The following is a 27,287-nucleotide window of genomic DNA, read 5'->3' as shown; positions in this document are numbered from 1 at the left end:
GATGTGATGAGCTCAGACCTAAAGCCTGTATTTTTTCACAACAGACTGTTTGTGGTTCAGTCTGTGGAGAAGCTCAATGAACTCTGAGAGAGAGAGTTACGGTACGTCCACACAGCAGCTTTTCAAAAATCTTGAAAATCTTGGAGCTGGGCGTGTCTGAAAGCTTGGGGATTTTTTGCGAGCAACGCGACCAACAACCAATCACCTGAATCTCCCGCCCCCGACATACAAAGCAAAAAACCCTGGGGATTTTATGCGAGCAATATATATATATATAAACTCCCCAAACAGGCGAAAACTTACCAGTTTCACCCACTGTCTCTGCCACCTCCCTCCATGCCTGGTTCCTCCGGTTTGTATCCCGTTAATAGTTCTGGTCGTAAAGAACCGGGTGATTTGCTACTGTAATTTCTCGTTTGGAATATGAGGAAATGAACTGCGGTCTGGCTCTCCCTGCTTACACGCGGTTTGATTGGCTAGCGCTTCTACTGTCAGATTTGCATAAACGGGATTTGATTGGCTGACGCTTCCAGCTCAGCTTCAAAAGTAGAACATTGCTCAACTTTTGAATCCTGGAAATCCTGAAAATTTTCGCTTCGCTCCCCCACAATGCAGTTCGGCGACAAGCGAGGCAAAGTGACGTCATCCCCATTCAAAGTCAATGGGCAGAGAAGCGTTGGAAGATTTGTTTAAAGCTGCAGTGTGGACGTACCGTTAGTGAGGGCTTTGAAACATAAAGCGTTAATAACTGCAGGGAACTGATGCAAACAGAAACAATAAAAAGGTATTAGCTTTAAAACTAATCTGATTTCAATGTGCACATGTGTAGCAATAACACAATAATACTGCACTGAACAAACTGAAACGTAGACTTTAATTAAATGTATTATGTCAACAGATTGCACATGACTGTATAAGGTTATGTTAAATAATATTAAGTTTAAATTAAAAAAATGAAGTTCAAATTATATTATTGAGTTCAACTAACCTTATGTGAAATCTGTTGACATAATACATTTAATTAAAGTCAACATTTCAGTTTATTCAGTGTCAATCTCCACTCCAATAAATGTATACTATTAACTTTAAAGTGAATAATCTGTCTGTTTAGTTTTTTCCCGCAAATCTGGAGAATTGTTCAACCGATGTACTTCACACCTTTTGAAGCTGGGAGCCCAAGGACATCCAGGGTCTTATTTAGTACAATTTCACCAAGGAGTGTCACAATTCTCCACAACCATTCCATTTGACTTTATATTTGTTATAATAATATTAATAATGATCCCTATTGAGGGAGAACCAGGATGTTTCAAGTTGTGAAGATATTGATCATTTCAGTTTGTTGCAAATTGAAATTCTTGCAGTTTTTCAAAACCAGTCTAAAGTTCTTCATGAATTAACTGAGACATTGCTTCTTGAATGTTTAACTTAACAGAGGAACTATATTAAACCATAACAGTTAGAAGGCAGGCTTTAGAGCTCACAGTCTAGCTGTTTCTGGTTTCACATCATTTCTTCTCATGTTCTTCTGTGAACCCCCAACGCGTGATATGAGCAGATTGTGACACGTTCTTCTGTGCAGATGAACAAAGTGAAATGAGTTCTCCGATGCTGCTCCGTCAGCTACTGCTTCATACCAGACACTATAACACATGCTGCGCTGCCATAAATAAGCAGTGGGGGGGGGTTTACTCCAGCAGGACGGCAGCCTCTGTTTGACTGCCAAGATGCTCGCTGGTGACGGGTGGAAACGCCAAGCTGCTTTTATCTGTTTCAGATGGTGTTTGGACTGAAGCTCGCTACAAAGCAGATTGATGAGAAGAGATTCTGTGTGGAGCAACAGTTCTGGCTTCAGCGTTATATCCTTGGAAGCTTCTTTCTTTGAAGTTAAACACACCAGAATCATGAGTCTTCAAAATAAGATTACATTACATTGCATTTAGCTGAGGCTTTTATCCAAAGCGACTTACAATAAGTACATTCGACCAGGAAGACACAACCTTGAAGAAAACAGAATCATATAAGTACATCAGGTTTCATAGAGCCAAACATTTCAAGTGCTACTCAACTGGCTTTAGGTAAGCCAGTCCTTTATTAGTATAAAAGTGCTTTGTTAATAGTTCTATCGCTCGAAGTGGAGTCGAAAGAGATGAGTTTTCAGTTTGCGCCGGAAGGTGTGTAAGCTATCTGCTGTCCTGATGTCAATGGGGAGCTCATTCCACCATCTTGGAGCCAGGATAGCAAACCCACGTGTTTTTGCTGATGGGAACTATTGTACTTAAAATGAAACATGTTGTAGAACATTCCAACATTCCAGAATACTGATACCCCAATCACATTAAAACAGCTTGATACAGTTGAGAGATCTCTGGGGAGTGGCCATATGGAAAATCAAATCACAAGAACAGCATATTTTTGACCCGCCAGAAGTCCATCTGATCATCCAATCAGAAGCATGATCCATGATCCCATCCCCCTTCTAACCGACCATCATAAAGCACCAGATCTGGCAGATTTCAGCTCAGTTATAAAATAAGACAAGTAAAAAAAGAGCATGTCTACACAGTATCACAGGTAGATGTAAACAAGAAGTTATGCAGATTGAAAGGTACATCTTGATTAGACAGTTTTAGCAAATGTCATCGTGCATCATCAGGAGCCAGATTCTGTGATTGAAGACGTTTTTTACTTTAGCTTTAGTTGTGTATATGAATGTTATTTGGCGTTAAAAAGCTCTCCAGCAATAAGTGCCAGTAAACATTAATATGAGACTGCAAATCCACCGCGTTATGAATAATGATTAGGTAGATAAAGAAGTTATTCAGGACTTATTACTTTTGCCGTCACACACCGAAGTAAAGTAAACGGGGTCAGAACCGACCACGACTGGAGGCCTTTAGCAGAATGTAAGAAGAGACCTGGATCTCCTACGAGAGATGCTCAGGAGCACAATACACTCTCAAGTACAATACTCAGATCTCCAGGGGCCCTGGGCCCATAGAGACTTGTGTTTTCCTTAAGCCCCGCCTCCAATCGGCTCCTTTACGTTTGGCAAAGGCTCAGTCAAATAAAGGAATATAACATAAGTGTTTTTACTGAGTAGTATATTCCACTTAAAAAAGTACCCCCTGATTTACACATGTCTTCTTCCCAATGATGTCACGTGAAAGATGTAATATCGCCGTTTGGCCACTATGAAAAAACATAGATCCATTTTTTAAAGCAGTCCCGGTTCCTATAATTGGTCCGCATCAGGATTCAATTGACAGCGTTTGCAACATCCCATCAAACTGTAATAACTGGTCAAATAATCCAATGTTTTTCCAACCGTATCATACAGGTTAGATGTGAAAGCACCCCAAATCTCAGTCCATCTAATTTCAAACCACCATCTATGGTCATGAGCTCTTGAATCATCCGAAGGATTGAGATGATAGACAGAAGCAGCTGGAGTTTCCTTCATGCTGAACCTTAATGGTTTGCTAAGCTTTTACACTAGAAGGAGGCCCCAGGCTAGGCCCAAAACAACAAGAGTACCAGGAACCGCCTCGGGTGGGAAGCAGGCTTGGACCCCCTCTCTGGGTTTGATCACGTCTTCCTCTGTTTGAGACCGTGGCAGGTTTTATTTCAGACTCCCTGTTGCATTTAAATGCTGTTCATGTCCTGGCTGATTCACAAGATGACTCATAAATATTGATTTACCGTCTATTAAGCATTTATAAATCCCAACATAAATATTGCATTATTGTAAGGTTAAACCAGACACGTAAGCATGCATCCTTTTCTCTCCATTAGCTTTTTTTCTTTCTTACCTTTTATTTAAACCAGTAGCACTCCAGCTGTCGGACCACTTCCTGTCTCTCGCCAGACTCGCTGACATTAATCAGACTGGTGCTAGAAAAAAAAATGTGACTCCCTTGTTTTCAAGATCTTATCCTGTAATTCTAGGAGGTGTTGAACTCTGGCAGGAACAAGACTGATAGCCAAGTCAGTTAGCGTTGGTTTATTCCTCCATGATGAACCCGAAGGACAGAGAGAGATGCAGGGAAGCGTCTCCTGAAGGATTAATCTGGGTTTTTTAAAGATTTTAAAACTTGCAGGTTGGGCCAAGTATATTTAGTCTTAGATAAAACCATCTGTATTTAAGCGTTTTTAAACAACTATATGTAGTGTCTCGAAAGATCATTTAAGTTTTATGATTTAAATTAGTTTTAAGAGTAACTCTCCCTCTCGTTTCAGGTCTCTGTGCATTAGGCACACCCTCGTGGGGACACACACATGTGATTGGCTTAAAATAAAGCAGACATCTGATTGGCCGAAGACACTCGCCTCTTAAAAATCTAGCAGCGTCAGGGGACACGTTCGTGTCACTGTCACACAGATGGCCAGTCCGCCCCTGGATTCAGACAACCAGCATAATCATCAAGCCAGGTTCCTGTTAAAGGTTTGCTCAAGGGCCTTGTCATTGTTTATAGTTTTCTCAAGTGATTTTGATAAATAGTTAGTTACGTTTTCCTCAAAGACTGATTTACGTTTGAAATGTTGTTTTCTGTGCGAATTCCAGTAAAGTCTTTATTTTGAAACCTTTTGTGTTCGAGTCGTGCGCCTGCATTCACGCCTCTGAGTTCGGTCGTGACACTGTAATGTTATTCATCAGAGTATTTTGGAGAATTGGTAAAGTGTCTTGCAATTTTGAAATCCTGACAAAATGTTATAGATTTCATAACCGTACATCTGCGTAAGTGAAAGTCATTTGCTGCTCTGTGAAATATCAGCAGAAGTAATGTATATGGTAAATGAAGCCACCAGTTCAGTTTTCTTTGAAGTGTAGCTTGAACTCTGATGCTAGATCACCTCCAGCCTCCTCCTGTATTTCATTCCCTGTCTAGTTGAAAACATATTAAGATGGATGGATGAGTCTGAAAACAAACAGCGGATAAATGAAGGAGGATAAAACCAAACAAATGAGGAGCGATGGAGGAGGGGATGATGTCATCTCTGCACTCAGAAGCGGCAAAATCAGAGTTAATGAGAGGAGGACGTCTTTCCACAATCAGCCACAGAAACCCCCCCACTGACAAAGGACTCACAATGTTGGAATGGGTCACTGGACAATCCATTACTTTAAATATTAAAGTAATTAATCAGCTGCTTGTGTGATGATAAGCTTAAGGTTGTTTGTTTTAAACATTCAGATAATTAAATTAAAATTCTTGAACCTTTTAAAAAACACTTCCAAGGGTTTTAGCTTTTTGCTAAAACTGAATAGCTGAATATTCAATATCGTCCTAACAATTCCTGGTCGTCAAACCTTGTTAAATCACAGGAATTTAAAACATTCGAATGCTTCGAGCGGGAACGGGCACACTTGGCGATCGTGAGACTCCGTGATCACATTGTGTTAGCAGCAGGTTCATAAATCCATGTAAACATTACCATTGGTCAGTTAGAATGACGCGTACGCAGCATGTCCGAAAGATGACGCCCCGGACTGCTAACCATTATAAGCCACTGTGATTAGTCCTCATATCTGTGTCTGGGTGATGAGAGTACCACAGTCTCACAGTGTTTATGTATATTAATCAGGAGAGTTTATCTAACTCGTGCAGTGCTCAGTAGGATTCATTTGAGTCTCTGCTACTGGGTTTCTTTGACCAGGGCTGTTCCACTATGTAGGTCAGGGGGCCACTTCTTCAGACAGGACCCCCTGGTAATTGTGGGGGTAAATTGACCAGTCAACTTCTCTCTGGCCTTATGACCTCTATGTTTTGTTAATTAGAGTTCATTGGGTAGAATTGTTTGATATAATAACAATATCACAGTATTGAAGCTCTTTTCCTCTCATCTAGAGCAAAGGTCACTAACAGGCAGACCAGTCCAGATGGCGACCTATAGGGACCCGGACCTATGATCAATTCATTATTAAGGGATTTTCACATTTTAACAGGTGCAGACGAAAAGACAGGGAGAGAAGACTGACAGACAATTTAGCTGCAGACAGGGAGAGAAGAATAAGGACACATGGCGCTCTCTAAAAGAAAAGTGGACGAACAGAGCTTTAACCCAGAATGGACAGACTTATCCATGTTCCTCCTGCCCCCTGGGAGACAGACAGTGTGTCTCATACGCTCAGAGACCGTGGCGACCTATGAAACGCCACCATGAGACAAAGCACACCGTTTGGACCAAACATCCCCACTCTGAATGGAGGTCCCAGGAAATAAGCAGTCAGAGCCCAATCAGTCCACCAGGATCCTGACCCATTCACTGCCCAACAACCTGCTAATGAATGTTTACTGAGGGAGGGGCTGTCTGGAGTGCCGTAACGGAAACCTTACTTGAGGGAAAACTAGAAGAAGAGCACTGTGACAAAATAAAGCAAATACCTATGTCAGCATCATCAGCCGCAAAGAAAAGTTAATTCATAACGCAAGGTAGACATTATGATGCTCCGGATCTTTACTTGAGGACATTTTCTATAACTGGACCTCTTTTGTTTTTGTTGAATACCCCTAATCTAGAGAATCTGAACAGCTCTTATCATGGCTGACACATAGGAACGTGTTCTGTTCAGTTGTGTTTGCCTTGACTTGCATGGATACAGAACGTTAGATTAAAGTCTTTATGTTAAGAGTTCCTGTTGCCTGTACTCTGCTGCGGTCTGATCCACCCCAGCTCTGCTTTCCATCAGTTTTACTTTCACAGATTCGGAGGAAAGATTCATTTTGAAAAACCTGCAGATGTCCCCTTATTTGTGCTGCAAGAACATCTATAAACAGACTTTAGGTTTTATTCATTTTTTGGGGGATATGTTCAGCCAGGGGCAGGTCTACACATTTTTTGGTGGGGTTGCCAATCTGTCGCACAGACTCAGAGCGGGGTGGCACATTTAAATCACTTGTTAAAAGTAAAACTGTAAAAATGTTAGCCCTACTCTCAAGAAAATATATTATTTACAGCCCAAATGCAAAAGAAGCAACTTCACATGTTCATTTTTAAAGATCAAGACAGGGGCATTGCTTGAATCGAGTAACAATCGACAATTGTACATTCTAAAAAAATATACTGTAATAGAGTATCCAAGAATATGAAATGTAAATTATGAATTAAAACTCTCTATAATAGACCAATGTACTACCCAAACAGCAACATATTTTATACGTAGGTTACTGTATAAAAAGTGTGTAAATCCGTTTTAACTGTATTTCGGGTTTACTATCCTGTAGTATTTCATACCTGTTATTATTTATTCTGTTATTTTTGTATAACTATAATAGATATATAAAGGTGTGCCTTGGAAATATTTGTTTACCTAAATGGTGAACAAACCGTTTGAGAACCACTGAGATGACTTAGTCTAAAGTTAACTATCTAAACCCTCAGAGAGTCCCTTACCTCACTGAGCTGTAGTTATCTGAGCCTCTCAGTCTGACATGAGAGAGCTCTCCCTCTCCTTCTTGTAGAACAGCTTCTTATATCCTTTAGCATAGCTAGCTAACCAGATGCTAACAACAACAATCCCCGTAACTGGTGCGCACTCACACAAAATGCGCTCGTGCCACACACACACACACACACACACACACACACACACACACACACACACACACACACACACACACACACACACACACACACACACACACACACACACACACACACACACACACACACACACATACACACACACACACACACACACACACACACACACACACACACATACACACACACACACACACACACACACACACACACACACACACACACACACACACAGAGCAAAGCTTGACACAGATAGACCCAAAAGTACATATTATTTTCTATAGTCCAGGCCAGACCACTTAGGTTCTGGGCATAGGCAGATTTTGCTGGGGGGCATTGCCCCCCCTAGTGGCTGAAATATGTTACAGCATTACTACGTCTAAAACTGTTCCAATACAAATATTTCGTATATCAATATTTTTAATAGATGTTAAAGCCTCTGCTGTCACACCTGTTGCACTTGAGCATCTTCAAAAGACTGTTAAAAATGACAGCTATCCAAATCCATACAAGATGCTCCAGTTGGCACTGACTCTGACTCTGCCTATCGGATCTGCCACCTCTGAGAGAAGTTTTTCTGCAATGAGGAGAATTTGGAACTGTCTGTGGTCAACGATGGGACGAACAAGATTTTCCTCACTTGCGGTTCTTCACATTGAGGACGACATAACTGCACAGCTGTCACCTGAGGGGATAGTGGACATATATGCGGAACGTAAAAAAAGGCGTCTACTTCTGCACTAAGTAGGACACTGGTTAATAATATTGTAGCGTGTTCAAGTAACAAAGGGATATAGTAGTTATCAAATAAGTATAAGATGTGCACAGTTATGTGTTATGACCCACTGTTGTTGGGGGGAGAGACCGCCCCTACCATATGAGTGTGTGTGTGTACGGCGGGCATGAGGCATGCATAACGGGACGAGTTGTATTCGAATGTGGAAAAGTCATACTCAGTGCGGTGAACGCTGGCTTTATTGCTACTGTATCCGTAGCAACCCACGCAATAGTTGGGACTGTGTACTGACGTCAGTAAAAAAGGCGTGCCCCTCCAAGCGCAAATGTTAAACTCCGCCTATGGTTCTGGGGGTGGTCCTTGACAAGACCCAGACCACCCCTCTGGCCACGCCCCTGTGTTCAGTCTCTGCACATCTTGAGTGTTGGATATAATAACACAGATGATTGCTGTAGCTACTGTAGCTGGCATGTTCTGAAACAGCTGTTCTATAACATTCCTTTGTCCTGCTGTCAAACACGTCATTCAACTCCAGGATAAGTGCATAATTCTCTTCCTATCTGGCTTCAATTTTCACGTCCACGAGCGTCTTTATGTTTAATTGCTCTGCCGGTAAATGTTCCTGTTCAGTCTCAAAGAAACGTGGTAATGGTGGAGCCCTAGTTGCTCCTGTCTTCCATTTCTCAGCGTGTGGTAAGTGGTTTAAACCCAGAATTAGGGAAGAATATTTAAAAGAAACACACTGATATAAAGTATAATTAGAGAAAACAGTTCTACCTCGCGTTATAATTGAATGTGTGCATTGGATGCACTGTATATAAAAGGTTACAGTGCTGTGCACAGGAGTTATAATTCCCCGAGCTGTCAGCACCTCTACAGTTACATACAGAAGCGGGGGGGGGGGCATCATCTCACGCTGATGCTCGGAGACGGGACAGGAAAAACAGATTGTGAATGTGGTGACAGCCTCTGTTAATCACATGTCAGGAGAGCTGACATTTTTCCCAGACTGCACTGCAGCTGATAACAGTCTCCATTTGATTGACACCCATTGGGAGTCCAACGCGCTTCATTAACCTTTTATAAATGAATACTGAAGTGGCAAACAGTGGACCCCAGAGGACCGCCTTGGGGGTCCCGATCCCAAAGGCGATCCTCAAAATATCAATGAATCATTGCAACTCCCTGCCAGTAGATTTCCAGAGTGTGTTTGCCATGTGAGTCTGACTGTGTCCTGGTCACAGGTGGGAAGCAGCAGGACAGACAGGAAGGCAGGAAACAGAGGATTGAGTCACCAAACCATTCTTTTGCTGTGAGTGGGCTTTTTGTTTTTTGTTATTTTGGGGACATAATACATGTGTTTAAAATATTGGTTATTTCAATATTCAGTGTGCTCAGGATGTGCATCTCATTGTCTCATTGTTTTCATCACTGCACCTCTCATCAGAATCAAGTGATTTTGTTGAAATTACTTGAAAGAGGCCCTAGTCTGCTTTTTCAGGTTTCGTTTCCCTTTCCTTTAGTGTTCTATAGGTTTGTGTGCCTGAAATGACTCCATTGGACTCCTTTTGTTTACTTCCTGAACATAGTGACATCACTATGTAACACTTGCGCTTCTATTGGCTAGCACTGTAACACATTGTACGTGATAGGCTAAGGGGCCGGACATCTGTTAGTGGTTGACCAATCACAACAGAGCCGGCCAGCTAACCAAAAAGAGCAGACTGGGCTCTGGTTTCAGACAGAGGGTGAAAAGAGGTGCTGCAGCACAGGCAGTACGAGAAAAATAAAGAGCTTTTTGAACATTGAAGCATGGAGACATAGTAGAGACCAGTGTTGGGTGTACAGTAATATATTACTTTTTGCTGTAAGGAAGTAATGTAAGCATTACTAATGAAATATGGGTAATATATTACCCGTCACAATGCTCAGTAACGCAGTTACAACACATTTTAACCCGAAATAAAATGTTTTGTTTTTTAAGAATGTACTAACATAGCGAGACATTCCGACACCAGAGAGAAATTGTGCGGGTAGATTAGTAGACCTGGTGTTTACCCTTCAGGCTTCGCGTCGGGATCTTCGGGCAGTTGAATGTTATGCACCCTCTATTCAAAAAAGAGAACGGAGCGAAAAATACAAACAACAAATTGTGTCAGGTGCGCGTGACCTGCTCCGCTGCGCGTGCATCATTTCCAAAGTGCTTCCACAGCAGTGACACACATCTGTGGATAATCATTTATACGAGAATGGTTAAAGCAACCATCACTAAACGCCAGCAACACTGCATCTACTGCAGACAGAAGCAACAGGTCAGATGGGGATGTTACGTTACCCTCCGTTGTGGACACTAGCTTACAGCAGCAAGCCTGACAGCAGTCTTCGTCGCCCGAAACTACGCCGCCCCTCTGCGGCCCGCAGGTGCCAGGATACCACGGCAAAACAGAGCCTGCCCAGGTATATCTAAACAAGTACCCGCCTGTACAGTGGGGTTAGGCGGTCATGTTGCAGGTCGTGGTATAAACATAGACAATGGAATATTCATGTGAAAATAGGGCCATATTCTGCCATGCCTGTAGAAATGTTGGGTCAAAATATAATGCATACAATAGCACAGATGCCTTCACCACGAATGGCTACACAAAGATCTCATATCCCAAGCTTATCAACAAGCTAATGTTGCAGCTGAAATGTTCTCCAGGTCACAAAGTCAACCTCACATGATGATGTGATACCAGTTTTCAAGCACAGTAAATATTCTCTTCCCAGAGTATACAGTATGATGGGACCACGGTGATGATGTAGTACATGGTTTTAATAATACTTTCAATGTTTGCCATTTCAAACCATGAGCTGGTTTAAATCATGTGCCTTGATTTACAATATGTTCTCATTTGTTGTATCAGTAGGCCTACAGCTTTGAAGCTGTTGTGCTTTTCAGGATTGCACTTTTAACTCACTTGAAATGTTCTCACTTGCTTGGTTTCAAAACATAACCTAACATTTATTGTGAAAATAATAATCAGCACCTCATGATTTCACCTCATCTGGGAGAGTCCACTGTGTTCTCACAAAGCTCTTTGTTCTGGGGGTCAGAGATTAAAATAATCAGTAGCCATCTTGTTTCGACCGCATGTCAAACAAACACATGGCAGTTGCCATTTTATGAAATGCAAATTTAAAGGGCTCCTTTGTTTGTTCTCCATTCAGCTTGCAGGTCTCCCTTGTAAAAGAGATCCGTGATCTCAAGGGACCTATCTGTCTAAATAAAGGTTTAAAAAAAACAAAAACAAAAAAACAGGGCAAGTCATTTTTCTGACCTCCATCTTGTAAAGAACAAATCATTCTTCTTGTACAGTTGTTGAAGTTTGGTGTTTGTTAAGAAGGAGTATTGTATTCTTTACTGTGCAGTATAGCCAGATATTGGATTTTTAAACTTTCCGGACGGATTGCTGAGGTATTTGCTTTGGCTTGTTTATACTTTATTGTTTAACCATATTGTAATTTTCTTCCCATTTGAACGATTTTAAGAAAGATAAGTTTATTCTTGGCACATATAATTCAGTTTTACAATAGCTACCCCTGGTGGATGAAGCTGAAAATTACAACAGCGCACTCTGCTGGTTGTACAGAATTCTTACACATCACAGGAGTTTTAGTTAAAGATACAATTATATGCTGAAGTTTAATTTCAAGTGTTATAAATGAACACATACTTCATCACACACGCAATATAATTGCAAGTGGTTTCTAATTGTAAGATAAGAAACCTTACATAATAGTTTTTCAACCTAGACTGTAGAATATTCAAACACCAATTTATTGAAGCTAACACAGTTTATGACATTTGCATAGTTCCATACACTTCAGTATGGTGTACACAGCAGATTTGGATTTTCACCATATCTCTATTTTTCCTATTCCAAAGTCAAAACCATACACTGTTCATTTTGTATTCTTATTTAATTCTGAATTTTGAAATTTGCATAATACATTTTTTATTTTTTATTTAATTTTTCCAATTTCATGGATCTCAACATTTTGAATTTAATTTTTCCAATTTCATAAATCGCAAAATGTTGAATTACATTTTTTCCAATTTCAAAAATTTGAACTTAGTTTTACCAATTTCTGTTTAAAAAAAAAAAAAGGTTAAATTATGATGACATAGGAATACAAAGGTACTAGTCAGGGGATTAGTGCTCCATTTGATAACTTAATAATTTCACTCAAGTAGTTAAAGAACATGTCACCGAAAGAAACTAAGTTGAGACCAGACGCAGAGCCAGGCTCAACTGCAGCTATTCAGGAGAGGATATGCATAAGATCAGATGCTACAACAAATCCGAATGATAGAATATATGGAAACACCTAGAGGAATTGTTGAAACAGTGGCAAACGAGAGGATTGATTCCAGCTGACGATCAACCTGGACCAACAAAAGCCCATAGAAGAGCAGTACTCCACTATGAGCATGAACAATGCCTACAACAGCTAACTATATGGAGGGAAGCTGAACAAAGATGTATAAGAGTTACAAGTCTGATACTCCATCTGGAATATGCCAGCCCAGTATTGGCAGACAGCCAAGTAGCAGACCTGCCAGTGAGGGAAGACATAGCAGAAAAAACAAAAGAGGCTCCAGTTATCCAAACTCCGAAGCTGTGTCTAAGCCTGGCCGAAATCCCTCCTCCCTCCCCAAATGTTGGATTTATAGGAGAAGTCTTGCAGTTGAATGGAGTCTCCACGGACAACCGTGTCAAAGAATTGGAATATGAAGTAAGAATGCGAACCAGTAAATCAAAACACCTGATGGAAGAGAACATACGATTAGAAGAAATCACAGAAGGAAGACGACGAGAAAGAGAAACACAAAAGACAGAACGGGAAGCACTACAACTGAGCTGAGAAAGATACCGAAGCTTGTAGGAACATGACAAGGAGGAGAAGTTAGCAGAGATGGTCATAGAACCAGAGAAGGCAGGGCAGACACCTCAAACAGTTCAAACTCAGGTAGTGCCGGAGATTCAGGTGCAGAATCAACAAAGAGGAGGAGGAGGTTTCCGAGGAGGCAGAGGAAGACGTTTCCGGTTTGAGGGATGTTACTATTGCAGCCAAATATTACAGACAGAGAACCGGAGCTGAACCAACAACGACGAGACTGCAACCAGAACCATCTCCACCTGAGGCATCCAGAACCAAAACAGCATGCTGACATAAAGAGGCATACTCTCATCGGTCCCTCAGACAGGACATGATGTTCCATGCTGAGCCACGAGATTTGGCACAAGAGCAGAGTGTGGGACATGAGAGCGGACGCCCTCCACGAAACAGCGAAGAGACTGTAAAGGAGGAGATGAAATGCAAAGCAGTTGGGCCACTGAAAAGAGTTACAGCGGAAGGATTCAAGAACGGATGGACTGAGGAGAAGACAGGACGGAGGAGAAGACAGGACTGAGGAGAAGACAGGACTGAGGAGAGGACAGGACGGAGGAGAAGACAGAACCAGAGGAGAAGACAGGACTGAGGAGAAGACAGGACTGAGGAGAGGACAGGACGGAGGAGAAGACAGAACCAGAGGAGAAGACAGGACTGAGGAGAAGACAGGACGGAGGAGTTGTCATGGTCCAGCAGAACGTGAGGGGGTCGTGGCTTGACAACCAGAGGGGGAGAAAAGGAAACCGTCAGTGAGTTTACACATAAACACACTTATTCACAGAAAAAATATGTATTAGCCATGAATGAATCAATTGGTCAATTAAAAAAGTAATAAAGAGGAAACTATTAAAGTAAAATGAGGAAATAATCCTAAAAACACACTGAGGGTACTGTGGGATAAAGGGGTAGACATGATGGACATATTCACCATACTTTAAGCAGTGGGTGTTTTGGACTTAGGAGTACAGAGTAGAACATATTCTTCAATATTTTCATCATGTAAACAAATTATTCTTTAAGAGATTCTTATTCATGTGCGAATTTGGGGAAGATTTAATTTGTTACAATATTGATCTACAGTTTAAAGGGTTAGTTTTAGTAACCACTCTATAAAAGCAGACAAATCTTTATTTGAATGGGAAATGTTAAAGGTAGAGCTAGTACCAAGCCAAAGATAGTATTCCAATCTAAAGTATTGTTTTCACCATTGTAGCATGGATATTACCACAGGAGAACTGTTAAGGTGGAAATAACATTTGTTTGTCAACCAAGATGTATAGTTTTTAAAAGACACTGGGCAAAGAGCGATTGAACATTTTCATTTTGAAAAAAAGCAATATAATTGGGAGTAATACATGCGGGGCCTTGGATCACTCATTGTAATGGTGCATGTTTTGGAGAAGGGGTCACTCAACCCACCCTGCAGATGTTTTAAATCTTACTTGCAGCTTCACAGGGAACGCACAGCACCAGAGTATGAGTTTTAAAAGACAAGCACCACCACCTCCTAATGGTCATCCATTTAATCAGTGATGACCTGAAATTTAGAGATGTTATTTAAAGTAAAACATATCCGCCATAAGTGAAAATTCCTAAATTGAACTACAAACCATTGTTGAAATTACCTCTGCTAAGTCCTTGATAGAGGAGGGAGTAATTGTTACATGCTCGGGCACCCAAGGTTCCACACACTGTTAAAGGGGTTAGCATGGTCCTTTGAATAGACCAGAATTGAAGATGAATTAGTATAATACGTTATTGATATTCCACCGGTTTTCACACCATTTCAGGGACTTTATCACTGCATTAGAACAGACCACCTAACGGTACTGAAGTAGGAACTTTTAAGTGATGAAATTCTACAACTGTTCTAAGTGACCAAAATCTTCTCCCAGAAATGACTGTCTAAACTGCCGTATCCCAGAGTAGGTGTTTGGTGGTATCGTGGAACTAAAACCTTGTATTCAGTCTTGCCACAGGATTGGACTGGGACCTGTGCACTAGCACAGCCCGTGATGTTTTTAATGCAGTTAATCAACATGGCGAAACACCCCAAAGCCAGTAGGGCTAAGAGACCAGTCCCAGGGGGAGTTTAGGCTCCACAGTGTACAAGGATAGCATAGGGGCACCCAGGGGAGGGCTAGATGTTGCATTCCATGTCCTAACGTACCGATTGATCACGACGGCCTCTTCTAGAGAACATATTACTTTCATACCTTAAATGGTATGAAAGGAGGGAGGGTACATTTCTCATGAGGAGACCGTTACAAATGCTAGCAGAACAAGACGACCCACCCCCATAAACAGAGATGGATGTAAAGGATGAGATTGTTTAAAACAATATGGATGTTCGATGATGAGATTGTTCAAAGAATGTCCAAATGATGTGATACTTCTAATGATAAAATCATTAGAATGAAGAACCAGCTACAGAGTAGTATTACTTTGTGCTATTCTAAATAGTTTGTTTCTTTTATACTTTGTAAAAACAAGTGCCTTAACACTGAATGTAGTATGATGAAGGTTATTGAATCATTCCATTTTGATTGTATGTTTTTTATAATGAGTTATGTACTATGCAAAGTTCAGATGAAGAACTCATTGATTTCAGTATTATTTACACACCTTAAAAGGTGTGTAATTGTTAGATTGTTAGAAATTCAAATCAATGTTTTATGGCATAATTTAATTTAAACATACCGTCAGCATAAAAGCTGTTTTATTCTGAAAAAAACAGAAGTTCTCGCACAATCTTAATGCCAAGCTTTTATTCTGAAAATCCTTCATCTCCGGTTAGCATTTAGCATGTGGCTAATATTACGTATTCCAGAAATGTGAATGTACACGGAGTGTTGCACACCAAAACCTACTGACTTTAACACTACATCTATAGACGTCGAGATATTATTATTGCTGAATATTAATTGAAGGTACAGTTTATTTTAATAAGTTTTGTTTATAGACGTAGGCACCAATGACGACATCCGGGGCTACCGTAAATGATAACTGCCGTAAAGTACTTCCAGTATTACTAAACACGATTACAGCCGTTAAAATGTATTAAATAAAAAGTCATGAAAGAGAGTAAGAGGAGAAAAGGCGTGTCAAGATATGTATTGAATGTACAATGTATGAATCCTCTGTTATGCGCAATAACGGACATTGAAGACCAGAGGCCCCTACGTCACCACAGCCGCCATTGAAGAGGAGGAGCCAAATTAGATATATAGTCAGGTGACGGAGCTTTGTTGGGTCTCTTTTCCACGGCCCGGACTGCGAGAGGAAGCTGCAGCTTCTCTCTCTCTCAGAACCATCTTCTTTCTGTAACATTACGGCGCCATTTTTAAATAAAGTACCCATTTGAACCTTATGCCAGAGACTCCATTGGTCTCTTACTTTCAAGCTTCTCTCCTGGGACGCGGGAATAACGAATACTCTAATACTCTAATACTCTCCACCAATCAGGGGAATGTGGGGTTGGGCCACGGCCGGCCATTGCCGCTCGAAAGCGCTGGAGACGCTGTAGCACATATGCCAGGCCTGTAAGTGGTGCTGTAGTCTGCCACAAAAGCAGCGAAGAAGACTTCCCGCGCATGTAGGGTTGGGAACCGAAACTCGGTTCCAGATGAGAACCGATAAGAAAATGCCGGGTACCGGGTACCCATACAAAATACACAATTTTGGTTCTGCTTAACGGTTCATAAACGCGGTAGACCCTGTATTCTACTGGGTCCGTCTGCGCCGCGGCCACCCGGTGGAATTCAGCGGCGGATTGGCCATCTGTGTGTTCTGGAGAATCACAGAACGGCCGGCCGGCACCGCCCTTCATGTAAGTTGCGCTGACAGGCGACAAAGATCCACAGTTTCCCAGCAGCGAGGCTCCCCCGCCCTCCCGTAGTTCACGAGCTCAGTCACTTCATAACACCAAAGACGGGTCGCGGTAAACGCTCTAAAGTGAGGCTCCACTACACTAAAAAAGAAAAAGACAAGGCACAGTGTAATGCCTGTTAATAGCTTGCCACAGGCATAGCTCAGTTAAAATAAAGCACAGCTATTGTGCAATACATTTGTATTGCATGTATATTTTTTATTTGTAAAAATGTCAGTTAAAGCTTAAAAGAATAAAGACATTTTTGTTATCTAAACGTTTGACCTCTTTCTTTTACAATTTTGGAATCGAAACGGGGAATCGATAAGAACCGGAATCAATAAGCAGAATCGGAATCGATAAATTTAAAACGATACCCATCCCTACGCGCATGGTTGCCCTTCTGTTTATTCTCCGCTGTGGCTCTTTTTCTCCCTCCCGAGGCAAGCGTTTGCTCCTGCTGCTGTAATTCAATGCAATCCCTCCCCGTCGAGGCAAGCACTGTAATTCTCTCCGGTAGTCCACCAGCAGATGACAAACACCCACCTCTCCGCCTCTTCCAAGAAACGAGGGCACCGTGCGACAGAGTTTCAGTTAGGTTTTTTTTCGCCGGTCAAGATGTCCGTTAAAGTTTAAATCTTCTGGACAAAATTAGAAAAGTGCCGGTCAAAGGTCTTTGTTATTTATTGAGCTTTAAAACAAATGAATAATGACTCTAAATTTCAAACAATCATATAAGAATAAAACACGGAGGACGGAGATCTCTTTTTCTCCCCCTCTTCTGACAGCCCAGTAGCTGATCTCAAAGCGTGGTCAGCTGCAGCTCACATAATCAGCCCCCTGCAAAAACAGGGCTGGAAAGAGCAAATGGAGCGAAATGAGGCATGGCTCAAATGCAGGATCTGCTTGGTATTTTGAAAAAAAAACTATATTTATATACTTTATATAGGTATGGCCCTACAATATATTGTTCAATTATAGCATGATAGGTCCACTTTAAGTAAAAGTACAGAAGTATTAGCATCAAAATATCCCTAAAGTACCAAAAGTAAAAGTACTCATTGGTCCATTTCAGAATATTAATTCATTTAATACCTTTTCTAGGTAAAATCATTGAAAAAGTTGTTTTTCAACAGTTGAGTAATTTCTTGCATTTAAATAACTGTTTTGATGTGTTCCAGTCAGGCTTTCGTCCAAACCACAGCACTGACTGCTCTTGTAAAGGTCTTTAATGACATCCACTTAAACACAGACAGTGGCAGAACTTCAGTGTTAGTATTATTAGATTTCAGTGCTGCGTTTGACACTGTTGACCACAACATATTACTAGACCGACTGGAAAACTGGGTGGGACTTTCGGAAACAGTTCTAAATTGGTTTGAATCCTACTTAAAGGACAGAAACAACTTTGTTTCTATAGGTAAATACACATCTGAGTTGACAAATATGACATGTGGGGTTCCTCAAGGCTCCATCTTGGGGCCTCTTCTCTTTAACATCTACATGCTACCACTGGCTCAGATAATGAAAAACAACAAAATAAGTTACCATACACTGTAAACAATTACCAGCATTTCACAACATTTAACAGTATTATTTTACAGTGACATATTGTAATCAAGGCCCCCTGTAATATCCCAACAAATACATGTAAAAAGGACTGTATCCTTGTGATTTCACAGCATTTAACTATTATTTCACAATAAAATACTGCAATCAAAATCCTCTGTAATATCACATCAAATGTTGTAATATCACAACAACATTGTAAAAATTGCAAGGATTTCACAGCATTTAAGAGTATCATATTACAGAGAAATATTGTAATCAAAAGCCCCTGTAATATCACAACAAAATATCTATAAAACAGTAGAATTGGATTTCACATTATTTAACTATTATTTCACAGTAAAGCACTGTACTCAAAATCATCTTAGCACAACCATGATAGACTGTATATAAAGAGCACAACTCATTACTGTAAAATTTGAATTGTGCACTATTGCACATGTGCAGAATAGACTATTCTAATCGGCGTGTGTCCTGGCAACCCTGTCTCCTAAAAATTACGTTCCCACAGAACTAAACTGCATTCTCAATTACGTTTAGCTAGAAATGTATTTTTACAACGATTCCAGGGATGCCTGACTTGAGTTTCTAGCACCAGGGAAAGTGGAAAAAGTGCCCCAAATCAGCGTCTTAATTTACCCAGGGCCTAGTGCTTGGCTTTCGGCATGAAAATTCAGGAAACTCCCCTGAGTATTTTATTACATATCTCAACTTTGGAGAGGAGTTGGGGGACAAACGACACATCAAATCACATCTCCACATCAAACCAAAGCTAACTAGAATACTCTTGTCTGCCTAGCATGCGGGAAAATTGGCGTGCTCTGTCACCACAAGAGCGAGAGTGAAAGCGGCATAATGGAAGGCTTTGTCCCGTTTTAAGCCGTAACGTTTGACATTCGGAGCAGCAGAGGGATGAATCTGCATGTACTCTTCGAGGCGATTCCAACGACACCAAGCTCAAAGCTGTCGGACCTTCCTTTGTGCCATCTAGAGTACTGAGAGCCATGAAAACATGACCTTTAACCTTAGTTTGAGACTTGGTTGAAGGTCACCGCGGCCCCAAATTTTGCAAGCGGGTTCCACACAAGTGAAGCAACACACTCTCAAAGTCTCGAAGCGCCAAGCACCTTTTTTCAATTTTTTTCAATTTTCTCTCCCTCCCTCACCAAAGGGTGTCCAATCCTTAGCTCTAGACAGGATTTTGTGAGAGTTTGACATTAGATTGAAAAAAACAATTTCTGGGTGAGTTACGGTTCCCATATTTCATATTTCTTATCTGGGCCCTATTTAGAGGCCCCTGGTGAAAAAAGTATATTTCCAGCCCTTTCCAAAGTCAGGTTATTAAAGATTAAAGATTATTCAACAAAACATTTCAATAACGTGCTTTAACCACTAGGTGTCCCTATCTACCAATTGGATCAAATATATAAGTCAGCCGAATTAGTGTTGATACTGAAAGGAGACGTATTGTGTGAAAAGAAATGGAATATGTTGTTTAATTGCTGATATATTTATATTTATTTTATTCTGCTGCGAAAGTTGAAGATCACGTGACATACACGCCAGAAAAAACGTCATTTCTGGGTATTTGTCCACTGGGTTGCCTGTTAACCGTAGGTGTCACGTTTGAAGGGACGAAACGGAACGTCATCGCTCGAACGGCCAATCATATCGCGCATTGAGGAACCCAAAGCCTCCTAACAGAGATGCCTCGATCCTTTCGAAAATTCGCACGGAGGCAACAGTCAAGGTGAACATCTGTGAGTTTCTCCAAAGCGGTTAACATCGGTAAACAGCAAGTAAGTACTGCCCATAATGTGGATTAGTGGTGGATATTATGTGCTTTCGATTGTGAACGCCAGTGGAGTAGTGTCGTGTTGGTTTGTACATGGTAGCGAATAGATAGCTAGCGTTAGCTAGTAACATTAGCTTGGTAGCAGCCATGTCCACCTTCAAGCAGGTGGCCTTAACGTTAGCCTAGCTAGTGCTAGCCAGCGCCGTATATGGCTATGGTAGATGGCTCTGGTGCTAGCCAGCCAACTGTTGCTGACTGTTCCATTTGTTGGCAGAAGGCTTATGCTGTATTCGAATGAAAGAGCGAACAATGAATACTTTAACCGGTAAGACTGGTATAATTGCCATTGGTATAAGCTAGTTAGCTTAGCATTGCTGCTAAGTTTGAATTCTGACGCCATGGTCTAACTAACTTACTAGTAGGTTAGCTGATGTTAGCTAGCTAATGAATGTTTCTTGTGCTAGGTGCTTGGTGGTTTCATGACATTGTCTAATCAAATTAGACCTAATCTAAATCGGTGTCAAAGTTGGTAACGTTAGTTGCTCTTACAATGTTCTTAATGAATTCGTCACAGACCCTATTGCACATTGGTGTCACCACGTGTCATCACTAGGGCTGCAACACACGACTAATTTGATAATCGATTCATCGATTATTCGGATCGTTAAGGTTTTAACTGTACTTCTCAGGGTTCGTACGGGTGCTTGAAATCCTTGAAAATGCTTGACATTTGACGTGTTGTTTTCAAGGTTAGGAAAGTGCTTGAAAATGTAAATGCTTTACTTTTACAATAAATTGCTGTCTGACTGAATAGTTCGCTTTTTAGATTAAAAGAAAAGAATTGCTTCGCTTCTACATAAAACGGCTCCGCTGCGGACTTCCCGCGCTATGCCCGCGACCTGCAAGTGTTTGTTTTACGTCACGTGTGACCTGGGCATTCTGATGAGAGTGATAGATGACTGTGTGCCAGGAGGTTGCAGTTTCAATGAGCGTTGGCTAGCAGAAGACAAATACAAGCCATGGCTAAGACGAGGGTCAAGCCCACGAGTAGCCTCCTGCAAAGTTTGCAAAAATAACGATGCGAGAGTCTGCGCTGACGAGCCACATGAAAGGTACGCCATAGTAGAGCATTTTAGATTAGGCTAACGTTGCATGTTACGTTTGTTTAAGCTAACGTTAGCAAGCTGAATAGCGATCTCGATTGAGGGATAATAATAATTGCAGGGGACAATCATTTCAGAGGAGCGTATCTATGTTAATATGTGCGTTACAGACGCCACCCTGTGGCGAGCAAAGTTTCAATCACTCAATACTTTCATCAACACTACTCTGGATGATAAAGGATTACCAAACTCTCTTGCCTCTTCACAATGTTTACAGATTCGCAATGTTTATAGGTTTGAAATGTTTATAGGTTATTGCAATGCGTAATGTTATTTCTCTGAAAACACAATTTTTTTAAATCTTATTTTACTTCTATACTATTCTAGCCTAAATTAGCTTCTACTTTTACCTGCATTTTGTACACTGTCCTGTTTTGCACTTGTCCTGTCTTGTCCCTGCACCCTGTCCAATGTTGTCTTTATGTCAGTACCTACCAGCAACACATTTCTAGTATGTTGTAAAACTACATGGCGAATAAACAGATCTTGTATCTTGCTCTAGGCCTACTGATTGCCTGCCTGGTGTTGACCGACGCGACGAGGTGTATTGCCTAAATCCAATCCACGGATTGCTTCCTAGTTGGAGGTAGGCCTAGTATGCAACACAGACCGTAGTTTATAGACTGTGCATAACTGCAGTCCCCAGCTCCAGTGCTTCCCTCCATGAAGTACTGAAGCTCAGACATTTGTTACCTGTGCAGCACACCTGAGATTAATCACTTCATCCAATACTGTTTGACAGTACATTTATGTGAGCTTACCTCTCTTGCTTCCCTGTGGTGGTTTTTTACTGCCTCTATTCCAGATTTGACATCCTCGTGATCCTGGTGTGCGTGCGCCATCCTCGAGGAAATTGCTAGTGACTGTTCGAGTGTTGTTGCAGCTAAGGTAGTTAACATTTCGATATGATTGTGACTGCTGTCTCGTCTAAATGGGATGCTCGACTACCTGACCTTGAACACCTTTACAACATGCTCATGTTCATAATCTGCATGCAAACTGAAAAATTCCTTTTGTTGGTTGCCTTTGTAATTTCTCCTTTCTCTGGTCTCCTTTTTTCTAGGTCATCAGAGAGGCCAACCATCCTCTTCAGTGTCAGGCAGCCAGGCTAACCGTCCTCTTCAGTGCCAGGCAGATTGAATTATGTTTGGGTAGGTAACTAGTTACCACGCACAACAATGTTCCACTGTAAATATATTGGATGTCAGCATGTGTCTGAGAAGGTGCATAACTTTGTTCAGCACACAAAGCTGCACAGTAATGCCCCCAATTTTCACTATCAGTGTGGGGTGTCTGATTGCTCACGGAGGTACAGAAAACACACAGCACTGAAATCGCATATATATAGGCTGCATAAGTGCTACCTGCAAGCTGCTCGGCCTATACCGCCTGACATATCAGCTCTACCACCTGACACATCCTTGAAATGTGTGCTTGAGGCTTGTGCATTTAAGTGTGACACTTTAGCCTCTCTTATTAAGCATTTGAAGACACACGTAAGGGGAGGAATGGAAACTAAATGCCCATTTAGAGGTTGTGATTGCAGGTTCACAAACGTGATGACTTTTGCTTCACATATTAACAGGAAACATAGGCATGCAGAGGATTCAGTTTTAGATGACTTGGTACTAGACAAGTCTATTACTACAGAGTCATTGCCAGAACCCATTCAGTCATCTTCAGAAGCTGCTGGTGAACATGATGATGAACCAGAAGTGCCATTAGTTGTGAACGAAACCCTTTTTTTTACATAACCTTACATGTTATGTAAAATGCCCCTCTCTTCTCCAACAAGTTAAAACTAGAGTGGAATATAAAACTAGGAACAACACTCTGGCTCGACGCCGACGAAGCCGAGAGGGAAGAAGGAACACTGGAGTAGCAGGAGAGTCCAGACTGACGAGAGGTCCTGTCGACCAATACGGGTATGTGTAGGGGTGGACAAAATATAGATATTGCAATTATTGTACGTTGAAGGTTTTGAAGATTACAGTAATAATAATTCCTTGCATTTACATAGCTCTTTTCAGGACACCCAGTGCTTTACAATGGTCTTCTCATTCACACACTGAGAAGCGGCGAACATACAGTGGCAGTGTCCTCTCCATTCACACTCACACACTAATGGCGATCAGCAACCATGCAAGGCACAGGGGTTAAAGGGGCACCGCCATGCTAGACTAACTTAGGTTATTTGAATTGAATGTTTAAATTATGTGTAGATTTTGTATAATCGCCGTCAGTGTAACTGTCATGATAATTGAAATGTTCCCACTCCAAAACCAGTCCAAATGATCGGCCCCAATAGTATTGATTTAACCTATGATTCCTATCCCTAGGTGTGTGAGGTGGTGCCCAGCAGAGTTACCAGAGGGGGAGACCGAGGCAACGTTGGAGGATTCGAAAAGGGATCTGCGGAAGATCTACTCAGGCATGCAATCTACCTTATTTTTGGTGAATTGACACCTGAATAAACATCCCACATTAAGCAAAAAGGCCACCTTAATATTCAGAATGAGTAATGATGAGAGCATGAAATTAAAGGTTTGACACTCAAAATGTTCCAGAGGTGGGGACATTGAATTTAATTGTTGTTACTTGGGTACTCTCAAACATGTATTTGTATGTCTGTACACAGAGGAAGGGATGGGTGGGGCAGAGAGAGCAGAACCTCTGATGGTGAGGACCTACATCATCCTGCGGAGGTACCTCAACGGAATGCCTGCACCAGCGATGTTTGAGGTCAAAGAGGAATGGCCTTTTCTCTTTTCTCAGAGAGGCCTTTTCTCCCACTTTGGCATCCTGACGGACGTCAACATACTTCAGAAGCTCCAAGAGGCCCTGGGTCAGAGAGGACAGACCATCCTGCATTTCTGTCAGAAACTGGACAACCCGAAGATCAGGGAATTTCTGGCCAGCTATGATCCAGAGGGTTCGGAGAAGGCTGCCTGCATCCTCCAGCTCCTTATGGTCTACTTTAAGGAGCCTACGGAGAAACTGATGCTCGAAGTTGATGTAAGTTTTTTTTAATTTATTTAAATATTTAAAATGCTAAACGAGTGATTACATTAGGGGCAACTGAAGCTCAGTTGGTAGAGCTGGTCGTTCATCGACCGTAGGGTTGGTGGTTCGAATCCTGGCTCTGACTGTCCGCATGTCGGAAGTGTCCTTGAACAAGACACTTAACCCCCAAGTTGCTCCAAATGGGCCGAGCTGATCTGTGTTGAGCTGTAGTGCGCGGATTAGCTGTTGCCTTAGCATCACCCAGGCGGGGGCTACACATTGGTTTGCGGACGTCCATTTGTAAGCGCTTTGGGTGTCTTGAAAAGCGCTATATAAATGCAAGTAATTATTATTATTATTAGACCATTTATTATGTTCTGATTTACCTCTGACCAATGAACGATCTTCATCCTTGCATAATGTTAAATCTATGCTATTGTGTGTTACTTTGTTACAGACCTGTGCCACTGCTGCTGATGTAGTGAATACTGCAGCACTCCCAAGCACCCCCTGCTTGATCATTCAAGGTAATGTAATGTTCAGGGATGGGATTGTTCCTGTTTATACAGGATTTCCTGCTTTTCTGACCTGAATGGCTAGACTTCACTGCTGCTTTTATTCTAGTTATATAATTTCTCTTAGGACATCCCTGTTCTGCTCCACCATCGATGAGGTATAGGATACTGAATAGTTACTCTAAAGAGCTTAAGTGTTCCTTTGCATCAAGGGGAGAATCTGACTGAAGGCCTTCCATCTCTCCTGCACTCCATTAAAGTCCAGTCTGTGAAACGACACTTACGATACTCTGACGCCATATGTTTCAGCGATTCGCGTTAGTTAAAATCTATAGCCTGTTTCAATGATTCAGGGGTCTGACGAGTTGACATGTTCTCGTTCTAGCTGGGCTCGTAACCATCTACCCATAGAGGAATGAGGTTAAACCGTCTATCCATAAAGGCAGAGGGAGGAGGGCTAGGGAGTTGCTTTGTCGTTCAGCCAGATTCTCCTATCTGCACAAACACCTTTGATGCTTTTACAGTGACTGTTAAGTAGCCTACCTCACTGATGGTGGAGTAGAAAAGTGCTGTCCACCTGGAGGGTTCTGTGTCATGTCCTTGCATGCTCTGCACTGTATATTTTCCTGCTTTTTGGTCCTTGGCCAATCATGAATGTTACTCGGATCTGGTATTGACATCTCTAGCTCAAGTATTATTTTTGATTGATTCTAGGAATGTACCTATCCACAATAACGCATGACGGGGTATCTGTTCATTTCAGGTGACACAATGAAGCCTTCTGGGTGGATGCTATCCATCGAGGGACAAGTGGTAATGGGCCCACACCCATTTTTTTTGCATGGGCTAGCTGCTTTATTCAGCAGCTACTATGTCTTCAACCTCAAATATCCCGTTGGATCATGCACACTGGAGTTCATCCAAAGGTATTGTAACACTCAAACACATGATCAATGTCATCAGTAAGACTTGTCATGCAAATTTGTGTTTCACTATCTTGCTATTAAGTCCATGCCTTTCTACAGAGGCTATAAAGTAGATTAAATGCTTTGAGTATGAAGCCTGGAACCAAATATGCGAATTGGGACCACACCATCACTTGATGTTGCTGGGCTAGCTTGTTAAAAAATTGACATAATGGTTTAATTCACAATATAGTATGGCTTCAAAATTCAGATAAGTAAGTAAACCTTATGTTAGAGGTACCTGAGGCACTCTGCTAGGCTACAAATAATGTTATTGTGAGAGGATGATCCAACAGGTTTGTACTAGTAACAGTCGGTGTGGGAAAAGACAGGTGAACACCTTGATAAATGCTGCCTGCAATACATGAGTGTATTTAAAACTGAAACTTATCTTTGCTTATTAACAGATGCTTCTTGGGCATCAACCCGGAGAAAGGCTCCAAGGCAAAGAAGCGAAGCTCCATTAACCCTCACGTGAGCACCCTTCACCGGAAGCTGATAGACTTGGAATGGTCTGCATAGACTGCATGGTGTGCAGGGACAAGTTTAGTGGGAAGCATTACGGTCAGTTCACCTGCGAGGGATTATTTGTTTAAAGGATCCGTTAAGGGTTCATCTGTTTTTTATGGATAGTTGAGGTGAACTAGTTCATGTTCCTGTTTGTTTACTCTGTTGTTTATTTTGTCAATAAATATGCCAGTGGGCTTCCATTGATTTTACCTCATTTGTGCGTTTGGTGTGTTGTTTTTAATTGTACAATAACATTACGTGCATTTTTATAGTGCAGCTCCAGTACTTCCAGGAGGAAGCTCACACTTTGGTTTCCTGTTAAACTTGGACAGGAAACCATTGTATGAGCTTCCTCCAGGAAGTACTGGAGCTGGGAATTACAGTTATGCACGTGTATCATTGTAAATTACTGGCTACTCCTGCAGTACTTTCACAGTACACATTGTAAATTCACAGTAAATTACTGGCTACTCCTGCAGTACTTTCACAATAGAAATGTAAAAGTACAGGCCCTTGTTGTAATTAATGTACAACAAAATGATGTAATTCCCCAGTAACATACTGTAATATCACAGTAATTGAAGCTGTGAAGTTACAGTATACAGTTGTACCTTTACAACAATGCATTGTAATATCATGGATGTGAAATTACAATACATCGCTGTGAAGACATTCACAGT

General features: G+C 41.4%; 2 protein-coding genes across 2 annotated transcripts in view; one reads left to right on the top strand and one right to left on the bottom strand.

Annotated features, from left to right (window-relative positions):
* Positions 1-27,287, bottom strand: part of LOC117539135 (glutamate receptor ionotropic, kainate 5-like) — a 358,516-nt gene that overhangs the window by 168,395 nt on the left and 162,834 nt on the right. The window lies entirely within an intron of this gene.
* Positions 22,746-26,633, top strand: LOC117539106. Its single transcript, XM_034205137.1, has 7 exons — positions 22,746-22,765; positions 23,410-23,539; positions 23,954-24,045; positions 24,253-24,629; positions 25,075-25,144; positions 25,896-26,058; positions 26,505-26,633. The coding sequence occupies exons 4-7, from the start codon at positions 24,261-24,263 to the stop codon at positions 26,617-26,619; spliced, it is 717 nt and encodes a 238-aa protein (XP_034061028.1). The 5' UTR covers positions 22,746-22,765; positions 23,410-23,539; positions 23,954-24,045; positions 24,253-24,260; the 3' UTR covers positions 26,620-26,633.

The sequence above is a fragment of the Gymnodraco acuticeps genome, unplaced genomic scaffold (assembly GCF_902827175.1).
Source record: "Gymnodraco acuticeps unplaced genomic scaffold, fGymAcu1.1, whole genome shotgun sequence".
Lineage (NCBI taxonomy): Eukaryota > Metazoa > Chordata > Actinopteri > Perciformes > Bathydraconidae > Gymnodraco > Gymnodraco acuticeps.
The sequence above is the reverse complement of the archived record's forward strand: the minus strand, read 5'-3'. Positions and strand labels throughout refer to the sequence as shown.

Coding starts and splice junctions, on each gene's coding strand:
- LOC117539106 (XM_034205137.1), top strand. CDS start 24,261: ATGGGTGGGGCAGAGAGAGCAGAACCTCTGATGGTGAGGACCTACATC. Junction 24,630..25,074: donor AACTGATGCTCGAAGTTGAT/GTAAGTTTTTTT, acceptor ACTTTGTTACAG/ACCTGTGCCACTGCTGCTGA. Junction 25,145..25,895: donor CCCCTGCTTGATCATTCAAG/GTAATGTAATGT, acceptor TGTTCATTTCAG/GTGACACAATGAAGCCTTCT.